Genomic DNA, 13,341 nt, shown 5'->3' with positions numbered 1-13,341 from the left:
TGGACAATACGTGTTTTGGCCGGATAAAGCGTCATCGCATTGTGCCAAAAAACACAATCGTTCCTGAATACCCATTCGATCCCATTTGTACCCAAAAACCACTCCCGATAAATCTACCTCAGTGTCGCCTAATCGAAGATTTCTTCGGGGTTTCGAGCTCCTTCGTGTACAAAAATAACTGGAGAGCCACGAATTGCTAACAGTTGATTGGTAGAATCAAGAGATGCATTCGCCAAATTGACATGAAGGCCGTACAACGCTCCTGTTCCGACATCAAACGGAAGCTTCGCCGAACATCCGATTACGGACCGTTTTCAAATGTTCACTAATTTTTTTTCAACAATGAACAATGTATCTTTAATTTCAATAAATCAGATCTTCTTCAAGTATGTTTGTCTTTTTTTAACAGCTTGAGAAAGAAATTCCAAAATTTTAGTTGTCACCCGTTACTTGTACAGCAGTCCGTGGTCTAATGATGAAATAAGTTGTTCTATGATTTATTGGATAGCTGGATAGGATTGGTCATAGCTTGCTATGCATTGATTATTATATACCAGTTTGTACCCACACAAGTTCGAAGATCAAATAGTTGTCTGTTCTGGTCCAGGAGATATAATCGTACAAAAGATGTAACCGATAAATCAATGTTTTCTATCCGCACAATTATTTTTGAGAGTGACCTAAGCTGAAGCTCGAATGCATTATTGCTAATACCTTTGGATCGTAGAATCTAGCCGAACATGTGACATAAGCGCTGAAGCATGGTTTTGTGTACTGTCTGAATCAATCTGAATGAATTTGTAGCTGTAACTTTGCAATTTTGTTCTCAGATAACATTCGTATCAAAGCAAGCGCCACTCGCCTTATTACTAATTTATGTCGGCTTTGATCCCAACCCATGAACAGGAACGTTTTCGACTGTATGCATTTTTCGGGTGGTTCTTACAAATACCACCCTCCTGTATTTTGATATTTGTCACAAAGGAACGAAACAAAGAAAGCACAACTTCTCAGAATAAGTTTCAAACAAACATTTTATTTTCATCTGCTAAATTTATATCATACAACAGTTTCATTTTGGTTTTGAAATGCAGGGACGTTTTTTTTTGTGTGCCACATTGTAACTAAGTTCGTGTTTCAACTACAAATTTATCCATAATGCAACACTAGTTTATCTCCCATCTCTAAAGGAACTTACTTCGTGTATAATAAGTACTAACCTAGGTGATTACAAGTCTTAAATAAAATATCTCAATAGAAGTGATATTAATTTGCTTCATTCGATGCTTTTTGTTTGTCGAAGTGACAGTAGAACGCATTAGCAAACGAACACATCATACCGGTCTCGTTTTTTTTTCTTTATTTCATGGACGTCCTCTCTTCGGAAATGACAAAGATTTCACTTACACACTACACAATCATCTGCATGAGTTAAATTTTCCTTACTTCAAAACATAAAATAAAATGTATTGGAAGTTCTCTTATGTAATAACTTTGATTTGATTTGTTCTTTACTAGTATTGATAAGGTTCTTTGACTACAACCAGGACTACAAACATTACTTTAAACTTAGGTTGCAAAACGGTACAATATTAAGATTTGGAACGGGTTAATAACGGTTTTTCGGATTCGTCCAGCGTTCGCTGGGAGGTAACAGCTAGGCTATTACTGCGCATGCTTAATACATTCAGGTTTAACGGCACGGTACTCGAAATTGGTCCATTGTTCTGATCCGGTGTCGGTCGCTCGGAGACTATCGTTGTCGGTGAGGGAGCATTGCTAGTGGGTTTGCTGGCCTTGGGCGTCTGTAGATTCGTCGTATCGGCACCAACACTTCGATCATCTTCGTCCAGAGAGTGCAGCAGCTTTTCCACCTCATCGTCGAACGGTTCCAGCGAATGTTCTCCCACACGTTGCGAACGCTCCATCAGTGTAGCACGTTTGGCTGCTAAGTACAAATTGCGTTTGATTTGAATGTAGACCACCTCGGTGACCGCCTTCACCGTGTAATCCGGCAGGAACGTATGGCGCAGCATGGCGTCCATATTGAGAGACTGTAACGAGCCCATAATTTGCTGAGACGAATCCGTCGGAATATCGACACCCACATTTTGTATCAATGCTTGCGTTCCGAAGTAAGTAAAGGGCCCACTTTCAAAGACTAAATTTTCTCTACCAACCGTCACCTCGACCCGTCCCTCCAGTATAAGTACAAAAAAGTCTGCCGGCTTGCCACGAGAGATGATAAACATGCTGGGGTCGTTCTTATCTTTACCTTTGTGCTTCACGTGGTGAACAATGTCCTGATTGAGCAGCCGACGGAGAATGGTTTCCGAAACCACGTCCGCTTTGAACGCATCTACCGAAGTACTCAGATACTGGAATGTAGCCAAAGTGAGCTGTGGTGATATTCGCAAACGTTGCGAAGTACCATCGCGACCTTGCGAAAATACTGCGAAATCCTGACATTTGATGCGATCACGACGTACTTTCCTACGGTTGTCCGTAAATACGTCTGTTTCGTCCATTATTTCCGCTTGGATTAACTCTTCGATGACGTCCTCTAGCGTTACCAAGCCGACCGTTTCGTAGAAGGGATCACCTTCCCCTTCGTTGTTAACACGGTGCACGAAAGCCATGTGACCCTTGTGGCCCTCTTTGAACTGCTTAAACAATAGATCTAAAGTAATATCTTCGAACACAAAATGGCACGGATTTTGATAGAATTCACAAAGCGTCTTCAATTGCGTGTTATCGTCCGGATCAACGAATGCTAGATCTTTGATGTAAAGCAACGTGATTATATTGTTCCTTTCGTTTTCGTACACAGGAATTCGGGAAAATCCCGACTTCATTATTTCGGTGATAGTTTCGAAATCGAGAACCGCATCCAGCGGCAACATAAACGCATCATCAATCCTGGTCATCACATCCTCTGCGGTTTTCTTGCGTAACTCAAGCACCCCGGATATGACGTTGACTTCGTCCTTGTCCAAATCATTGATATCATTGGTCACTTTGACAAGCTCTTTCAGGCGTTCGCGGTTGTAGAAGTTGCCGATTTCTTCGCCTAGTAGATAATCTAATATCTTCGACGTCGGATAAGCAAGAGGTGCGGTTATCAGCATGACGGTTTTAGTGATCAATATCGTTTTGGCGCCAACAGCGAGACCATGACGGGAACAGATTGCCTGCGGTGTTATTTCGCCAAATATTACAATTGCAATTGTAGAACAAATGACCGCAACCAGTCCGGACGTTAGACCGTCTAGCAAAATGGTGAATGTGGAATTTACTAGGACATTACCCAGTAGAATACTGCAGAGTAGGAAATTGCCATGGTCTCGTACCGGTTGAATGGCTCTGGCATACTGCTTCTCTTCTTCCGTTCCTGTGTTGCATAAAATTTTCAAATCCGTTCGATCAAGCGACATCAATCCCAGATTAAGCCCGGAGAATAATGCAGAAAACATAAGACAAATGCCAATAATAAGTAACGAAACCCACAGTGGTAGCAACGGCTCGTAACTTGTCATACGCATCCATGCGTCAGAGCCCTGGTGAATGAACGGATCAACACTGCGAGCCGACTGTTCCGTTCCTTTCAAGTTACCATGCTTAGCGCATAAATAGAAATATGTTCCTGTCTTAGTAGCAGGAAGTTCAATTCTCACCGTCGCACTGTATCCGCTCACCGAACCTTTGATAACCTGAAACATGTTTGTCACCGGGACCAAACAGGAACCTCCAAATATATTATGTTCTTGCGTAAACACCACCACGGTGTCTTCGCTTAATCCCATGCCGAACAGGCGAAGCGTAACGGACGAGTGACTCAACACCGATGGGACTGCTTCTTCATCGACCGTTGGCTCCTTATCAGCGTGCTCGACGCGAAGGCCAAATATAACTAGATTTCTGCCCGATACCAGATCGCTTCGGCCACCCTCCGGCTTCCCCGCATCGTTAACTGAATTCATACCTCGGCCACCCTCAAACTTCCCCGCATCGTCAACTGTATTAGTACTGCGTTGTACTCGTCTATCCTTTTGACCGCCTTCACTACTTAATTCCGTGGAGAACGGCAAATAAAACAAATCACTTTCCTCCTTGGCATTCACACTTAGGCAGGCACACACACCAATTATAGGTGGTTGATGGTTAATATAACTATTGCCGTTGAGAAACCCTTCACTTAGTGTGGGCCATTTCTGCTGATGATTGAAAAAATTCACCGCCGCCACTAGATGTGTATCATTTCGATCTACGATACGAGCCATTCCATCGTATACTGTTTCTGTTTGTTTCCAGCATTCTTCCGCACTCGACACCAGCTTCACCAGCAGCTCGTCACTTGATTCAATTTGGGTCAAACTACTATTGGTCACTAGTAGTAAATGTTTATGCGAGCTTCCCTCAGAAAATGAGTAATTAACATCGTTTACAGCACTTTTTTCATCGTCGCTATGGGACAGTATATGAGCACCGTTGACAGAATTGAAAGGTTGCACTAAAACTACTAATACTATCGCTAGTGTAATCGAGCAAGTACTTTTTTCAATCGGAACTTTTGTAGCTCTCGGCATATTTGTTTCCACCAAACAGTCTATGTTACTCGCGAGTCTACCGCCGATTATTTCGATCTAAATTTAGTTTTCGCTTTCGATAGGTGATTCACTTTTTTGTTGTGACTTCGATCTGCGATGGCATGAAGAGTGCGAAGAAAATTAAGGCCATCGTCAGTGTATTTATAACAAAACACTACGTAACTGTCATGGCAATTTTTCTACCAGTTTCCTTCTGGGTAACTGTTATACATTCCAAAAGCTCCCTGTGAGAAAAAAACGTCCAACGAAAGTGCTTCGATGCTCCAGCACCCCTCTCAGCAGGCCGTTCAATTTTGTTGGTTTTTGAGCGCTTGTTGAACAACGTGTTGCACGAAATATTCGTTCAATTTGTTGGAACGGTTTGTTGTTGTTTTTCTCTTGCAAAAATTGTGTGAAAATTAAGTGTTACCTTTACATAGAAAAAAAATTTGTTGTTATTCTACGTGAAGTAGAAGTATCACAGACTAACAGACAGGACACTCAAATTAGATTCTTCAACCATTTTAACGGTCATTTCGAATATTCCTTTATTTGGGACAGTACTCACATGTGTCATGATGGCGCCACGTTACCCTATCAAAAACATCCTGTCTGTCATCTAGACTGTGTTTATTTTTTTCATTTACCAACAGAGTTGCCATGCATACAGAATTACCTGTAATGTATTGATTTGTATACGTCCATGCGAATTTCATGCAGGATACAGATTTAATACATATTGCCAAAACTATATACATTATTGTGCCTACTTCTCATCCTCCAACGCAAGACAAAATCGAACCCGTTTTGTTACAATATTTACTTGCTTCTGGTCTGCCGCCACTTAATTTCGGGTGAAAACTACCAACACAATAAAAAATAGTCTAGATGAACAACGTTGAGTCAAATAAATGGTTACCTTCCAACATCGCGAAAAAGTTAAATATATTATCAACGTAATCCAATAATTTATTGTGACGATTCATTTTCAAATATTATGATGAAATCAGGCATCCCTGCAAGCAGCTGATCGGTGTTGACAAACGAGGGGAAACCAACCAGTAAAAAAACTTTTACATAACACAAGGGGTGTACAGATAGTAAATAGTTCGCGCAGTACAATATAGGTGGTGCTAGTGCATCACGAAAAATTATTTTTTATAAGAATTTACTCATACTGTCATGTCTGTTAGTCTGTGGAAGTATTATGCAGGTATGTATTGTTAGTTTAAACAAATAAGTGGAGAAAATTTCAGAAATTCTGCAGTAAAACTAGTCCAACGGGGCTCCAACTCCTCGTGTTAAAAATGGCTCAACAATGGACCTCTGTCTGCCGGGTTTGTTGAACGAAAAAAATGGCATTCGGTTCAACGGTCTGTTTCAAAATCGGCAAACGAAGGTCCCGTGTTGGCCTCCCGTTGAACGATTGATTGGACTTTCATTGGACCAATTATCCAACGTATTGGACCAATGAAGGACCACCGTTGAACGTTTTTTTCTAAGTGGGACCTGAATATTTCTGCATAAAATGTTCAAAACGACGAAGTTCAAGGAGTGTTCTAGTTCTAGATGCATAATTTAAGTCAGTTTTAAAATTTAAATCTTGAAATTATAACAAAATAAACTGGCAACCCCAGCAGCGTTTTATCTGTGTTTCAAATATAGAAAAAATAGAACGGCAGTGTATACCAGTTTCAAATTTGACGGTAGAACTGGTCGAAAAAATCAAACTAAAACGGATTGCTGGGGATACGTTTGTTTCAGTTTCATTTACATTATAGACCACCCATATGAATCTTGTAGCTGCTGAATTTGCTCTAACATTTCAGCTGAACCGAGAAAAGCGATGTTGAAAAATAATCGCACAATTTTAAATCCTATTTAAAAAATGAGTAATTGAAACAACTTCAATCGTCCAACGCGTGCAACGTATCATAGTGACTAATTCACAATTTTCAACTACAAAGATAACTTTTGGGCAAAAACGACTCTTACGTCGTTTTGTAATTTGATCATGTACATCGGACAGTATGATAGGTCGTTTTTTCCTGGTTGACTTGACACATAAGTCGTTTTGCTTCTGTTAGTTACGTCGTTTTGCGAAAGTCACAGTGTTCATTCGTTGTTTTGTTACTCGCACTTGTGTGAAAGCCAGTTTTGCTCGAAAACATTAGTAAGAGCTAGTTTTGCATGTCAAGTGGAAAAAAATGACAGACGTTTTTAGTGTGTTTTGATAATTTTCGCTTTTGTTTGACGAAGGATTCAATTTCTTTCCTAATTAATCAGCGTGTTTTTCCACAAGCTTAATAGCAACTCGATCCCATTAAATATCTCCAATTCTACAGCAAGTCTCACTTTCATAATATCACACTAGATCTGCTTTTTCGTGGAAAACTTTTGTGTATGCTTTGGTACATTGCCAATTGACGAAAGTTCATTGATTTCGACATACGTTAAATGTGTTGACAGATTTTTTAGTGAATCTATAGTGAATCGAGAAACGGTGTTCGGGTAGTGCGTGTATTAGGACATTCCTAACAGAATGCAATAAAAATCTCGGTTTGTTTACTTTTGTTACTTCGGTCGTAATGAACATTTCATACAGATTTTATATATGAGACCTTGGACCGCCGTTGAATTTTTCACTTACAATTTTTAGGAAACTGAAACTCAAACTGAATGAAAATTCCTTCAGCATACAGTGCGACAGGTGGTCTACGTGCAACAAAATCGTTAGTCCCTTTCTTAGAGAACTGCTGATTGCCAACCAAGAAAAAGGTTAGATTTTATTGAGTGCTGTTGAACTGCTCACTACTGACAAAATGAAACGAACAGAACTCTCACATTCGTTCAGTTTGTCAATACGGTTTGCAATTATTGCTTTTTTCTTTGTAAAGATGTGGCTTCGAAGTTATGTTTCTGGTATTGAAAAAATCATAATAATTCTTACAGATTTAAAAAACGATAATTTATCCTAATTTTGAACGCATAGAGAAAACTCAGCAGCCTGAAGTATTATATGAGAGATGGATAATAGAATTGAAACCGAAACAAACGTATCGATTGCTTTTGTTTTTATTTTTTCGAACAGTTCTACAGCCAAATTTAAAAGTCGTGTACATTGTCACTATGTTTAAAACACGAGTATAACGTTGCTGGAGTTGCCTAGTTTTTTCTGCTAATGTGATTTTCAACGGGGCTTGGCATTCGAAGAAATCGCCGCGGAATAGATTTGTTTGTGAATTTGACGATTTATTTTGTAAACAGACTTTGCAGTTTTGTAGACTTTTTAGAGATTTCTGAAGTTTCTATAGACAAACGTCCAATTAACTGTTATGGAGTGATAGCACTTTTAAAGTTAAGGAATTTCGGTAAGAGAAACAGTCCTTGCGTAGAATGACCATTAGAGAGTTTTACCTTTTTTATTGAGAGCGACCGATGCGAGAGAAACGGTTGAATGAAGAGACAGCCAGTTCTTTTTTGACATCAGACGAAACTAGTTGTATTTTCCAGTGTCCAGCTCCGTAATATCCTTAGTTAATACATTAACATACTTGTAACAAAATTGTAGACTTGAATTGGAACAAATCTGATATGCAAATACGCAAAATTTTACCGTGGATATTTGTTTTAATCCCTTCGCTGTCTGTTGTACTGAAATTGATAGCATTCTTTTTATCAAGCATTAAAGCGAATAGAAAAATAAATCGTCTAGTGGATTGAGGGCAATTCCAGCAGAGACTAACAGACATGACACTATGAGTCAAATCTTCTAAAAATAAATTTTCGTTTGGCACTAGTTCCACGTACATTGAACTGCGCGAACTATTTACTATCGGTACACCCTTTGTGTTATGTAAACGTTTTTTACCAGTTGGTTCCCCCTCGTAGGGATGTCGGAAATTTCGAATTACTCGATTATTCAATAATCGAGTATAATTTTGAAACTAATCGATTGGAATTTATTCGATTATCTGGGTTATTAATCGATTACTCGATTATTCATTCGATTATTACAATGGGATTTTTTTAATTATTCGATTAGCTCAATAATCGAATATTAGTTTTAAGCTATTCGATTAAATATTACTCGATTATCTGGGTTATTAATCGATTACTCGATTAATCGATCGATATTACGACATCCCTACCCCCTCGTTTGTTAACACTGATCAGCTGCTTACATGGATGCCTGATTTCATCAGGCTCTGTAGAAACGAAACTCAATCTATAGACATATATTTAGGAAATCAAATGGTCAACTTGTACGAGATTTTGGCGCATCATTGCACCATTGAAAAAATTTTAGGAATGGAACACCATTAAATTACGCTAAATATAAAACGTATTTGGATAAAAGGGTGCCTAGAATGCACCATACAGTTAATGTTAAAACAAAGTATTTGAAAACCAAATGCGTGAAAATGTGCAATCAAATCAAACATATGAATTTTTCAAGATAAAAAAACTTTAATAACCGCTTACCCATGTCCAGTTTAGCTAAAATTTTGCATTTTTTTTAGAAAGCTAGAACATTTCTGTGCCATTGCTGCAGAACATTAGAGATGACCCTTGTTTTTAGACCTTAGACAAGCTGACATCATTCTGTAAATCATGTAATAGGTTGTATCAAATGAATCTATTAAAAACCAAAAATTAAAAAACTAACGATTCACGACGAAGCCTAACTCCGCGATATTTTGATGCTGTGATATTTCTATTTAAAAGTGACATACGTCAGGAGCAGTAAATTTTCAGACCGGTCAGGAATCAGGAATCAGAATAAAATGGCTCAAACGGCACGTTCCCCGTGTTTTTTTCGGGGATTTGTGCCTTGCCGTGAGTTGTCATCATTTTCATTGATAGGAAAGAAAGGAGAGGGAGGTGTGGTATTAAGGAGATGTAGGGTTACAAGACGGCACAAACATACAGCAGGCAGTTTAAAACTTACAAGAAGTATATACCACTAGCGAGAGAGCTAGAGCTCTTTTCCACATTGAGTTAAAAATCCAAGGATATTTCCAAGTCTTAGTCCCTTAAACTGCGGTTCATCTATGTAATAGTAACCGAAAACACGATGTCTTAATTGTGAAACTGCAGGGCAATTACATATTAAATGATATGAAGTCCCATAATCTGATTCACAAAGGTCACATGAGAACAATTCAGCCCGCTGTACAGTGGCCATATGATAATTCAGTCTGCAGTGGCCAGTCAGACCCCTTACAAGTACACCGCAGTTACGTTTCGAGAAATGTAAAAGGTCCTTGGAAACGGCTCCTGAAGGTGCCTCCAAAAATATTTTTGTTTGACGGCAAGTCTGCAAACGCATCCAGTTGCTTTTATGCTTAGAGGAAGCCCAAGTCAGAATCTTCTGCTTTATCCAACACTTCGAAATTGGTACGGCTCAGGGCCAACGAAGTTGATCTCTGCACCTGCCCTCGCCAATTCGTCAGCCCATTAATTTCCTTTTATATTGGAATGACCTGGTACCCAAACGAGATTTATAGCATTATACAGGGTGATTTTTTAAGAGCTTGAGAACTTTTTTAAACAATAAAACGCATAAAATTTGCAAAATCTCATCGGTTCTTTATTTTAAACGTTAGATTGGTACATGACATTTACTTTTTGAAGATAATTTCATTTAAATGTTGACCGCGGCTGCGTCTTAGGTGGTCCATTCGGAAAGTCCAATTTTGGGCAACTTTTTCGAGCATTTCGGCCGGAATAGCCCGAATTTCTTCGGAAATGTTGTCTTCCAAAGCTGGAATAGTTACTGGCTTATTTCTGTAGACTTTAGACTTGACGTAGCCCCACAAAAAATAGTCTAAAGGCGTCAAATCGCATGATCTTGGTGGCCAACTTACCGGTCCATTTCTTGAGATGAATTGTTCTCCGAAGTTTTCCCTCAAAATGGCCATAGAATCGCGAGCTGTGTGGCATGTAGCGCCATCTTGTTGAAACCACATGTCAACCAAGTTCAGTTCTTCCATTTTTGGCAACAAAAAGTTTGTTAGCATCGAACGATAGCGATCGCCATTCACTGTAACGTTGCGTCCAACAGCATCTTTGAAAAAATACGGTCCAATGATTCCACCAGCGTACAAACCACACCAAACAGTGCATTTTTCGGGATGCATGGGCAGTTCTTGAACGGCTTCTGGTTGCTCTTCACTCCAAATGCGGCAATTTTGCTTATTTACGTAGCCATTCAACCAGAAATGAGCCTCATCGCTGAACAAAATTTGTCGATAAAAAAGCGGATTTTCCGAATGGACCACCTAAGACGCAGCCGCGGTCAACATTTAAATGAAATTATCTTCAAAAAGTAAATGTCATGTACCAATCTAACGTTTAAAATAAAGAACCGATGAGATTTTGCAAATTTTATGCGTTTTATTGTTTAAAAAAGTTCTCAAGCTCTTAAAAAATCACCTGTTATATGCTGAGTTCTTCTATCTGAGTACGTATCACCTTAGTGATTTAATTGCAGCCTGGCTATCAGAGCAAAAGTCTATTATTCTGCCGGATAAATTTCGAAGGAGGGCTGACTGAACACCGCACATAATTGCAAAAATTTCTGCTTGGAAGACAGTGCAGTAATTACCCAAAGAAAAAGATTGTTCCAATCCCATTTTCCTACATCATACGCCTGCGCCAGCTCGACCCTCCATCAGTGAACCATCAGTGTTCTTGCAGTGGTGAAATCAAAACCTGACAACCACACCTCTCTAGAAGGAGTTATTACATGAAAAGTCCTATATGGAAAACTACACGTGAGTGTGATGTCACTAGGGGCAAGAATCATCTCATCCCATGAGATCATTTCGGACCTCAGAATTGTATGGCTGTTACCCGAGTTTATTTGATTTTCTTTCCAGAGACTAGTCGCATGTAGTCTGTAGGCACAAGATAACGCTTCTTGTTTGATGTGCACACGTAAAGACTTAATATTGAACAGAGCCTCGAGAGCAGCAGTCGGAGTAGTAGTGAGAGGCCCGTCGACATTGCCCAAACGCCATGGATGCTCTTTTGATTCTGAACTCAATATGAGCATTACAGTTCAGTTTGGAGTTAAGAATAACTCCAACGTACTTAACCGTGTCAGAGCACCACCATTCAGCACCATAGAACTGCAGAGGACGGGTTCCGGTTGTTATTCGCTTCTTTGTGAAAAGAATCAATGAAGTTTTATTAGGATTTACTGATAACTCAACTTGTTGACACCATTCTTCGACTACCTTTAATGCCTGTTGCATTATGTCAAAGATTGTAGCAATGCATAGTCCAGTAATTTGTATAAGATAATCATCTGCGAAACCATATGTGGGGAATCCAAGTTCATTCAATTTTACCAGTAGTCCGTCAGCAACAAGGTTCCAGAGTAAAGGTGATAGAACTCCACCTTGTGGACAGCCGCAAACGCTCACCTTCCTTATCTCTGCCTGTCTCAATGACGAATGATGAATGCGATTGCTGAGCATTGCGCCTATCCAGTTTGAGACGCAAGTGGGTACTCGATGTCTACTCATCCCTAGATCTATGGAACGAAAAGATACATTATCGAAGGCACTCTCTATATCTAAGAAAGCGCCCACCTCTAATGCGATGATCGACTATGCGTTCGAGGACCTTCAGCAGAAAAGAGCTTAAGCTTATTGGTCTGAATCTCTTGACATCCTCATAGTTCGTACGTCCACCTTTTGGAATGAATTTTACACATATTTCTCTCCATGCTTTTGGGATATAGCCGTAGGCTAGACTGCAAAGTAATTTTTTTTTCAAAACATGCTTAATTATATTGAATCCCCTTTGCAGTAAAGCTAGGAAAATTCTATCATTTCCAGGGGATTTGTATGGTGAAAAACTGTTAACGGCCCACTTGATCGATTCAGTTGTGACAAGTGACCGTGCCAAAGCCTGACTCAGGAGTACCGTTATGAGGTTCAATATTTGTTTCATGTTCAACATCCATACTACCTGGAAAGTGAGAGTCAAAGAGACAATTAAGAATGTCCACTTCCTCCGAAACAAACACGTCATTTTTGTTCTTTAATAAGTTCACCTGGAAGACCGGAGATTTCGAGAGAAGCCTACTAGTTTCGTTCAAACTAGAGACATTTGTACGAAGATTTTTCCAACCAGCACGTTCGGCAAATCTGAGACATTTCTTGTACGCTCTACGAGCTACTCTGAACGCACTCGAGTAGTCACGGCCACGCCTGTTCCAAGCTCTTCTCATATCTCTTTTTAGTCTATCCAGTTCAGCTCTCCACCACGGAGTACCTCTCGTAGATTTTAGAACACGAGAAGGACATGCCTCTTCATAGGATAGGACGATGAGTGAGTTCATCGTATCAACAGCAATGTCCAAGTCTGCGGGACATTCGATAGTAGGAAAATACCCGTGAAACCTGGTTGCCAAGTTTACACTATAAAGATCCCAATTTGTGGATTTTGGATTTCGATAGGTCGTCCTATTTGTGGTGACACCTAGGTGATCAAAGAATATAAACTTATGATCAGATAGCGAAGGTTTCGCTTCATCTCCAACTCGCCAGTTACCTAGTTCGTGGATAGCTTGGTTAGTGCAAAGCGTTATATCCAAAACTTCTTCTCTACCAGACCTAACAAAAGTTGGCCGACTTCCTACATTGAGAATATGAAGACTTGCACTACTTGTTAGTTGTTAAACTTATAATTTTTGTTCCTCAATTTCTAGGCAGCCGGGTACCGAGACAGAAAATTTGCA

The 13,341-nt window shown here is 39.7% G+C and overlaps 1 protein-coding gene across 1 annotated transcript; it reads right to left on the bottom strand.

Annotated features, from left to right (window-relative positions):
• Window positions 1–1,016: 1,016 nt before the first annotated feature.
• LOC131429778 (unextended protein) lies at window positions 1,017–4,726 on the bottom strand. Its single transcript, XM_058594118.1, has one exon. The coding sequence runs from the start codon at window positions 4,584–4,586 to the stop codon at window positions 1,593–1,595; it is 2,994 nt and encodes a 997-aa protein (XP_058450101.1). The 5' UTR covers window positions 4,587–4,726; the 3' UTR covers window positions 1,017–1,592.
• Window positions 4,727–13,341: the final 8,615 nt, after the last annotated feature.

Source organism: Malaya genurostris, chromosome 2 (assembly GCF_030247185.1).
Source record: "Malaya genurostris strain Urasoe2022 chromosome 2, Malgen_1.1, whole genome shotgun sequence".
NCBI lineage: Eukaryota > Metazoa > Arthropoda > Insecta > Diptera > Culicidae > Malaya > Malaya genurostris.
The sequence above is the reverse complement of the archived record's forward strand: the minus strand, read 5'-3'. Positions and strand labels throughout refer to the sequence as shown.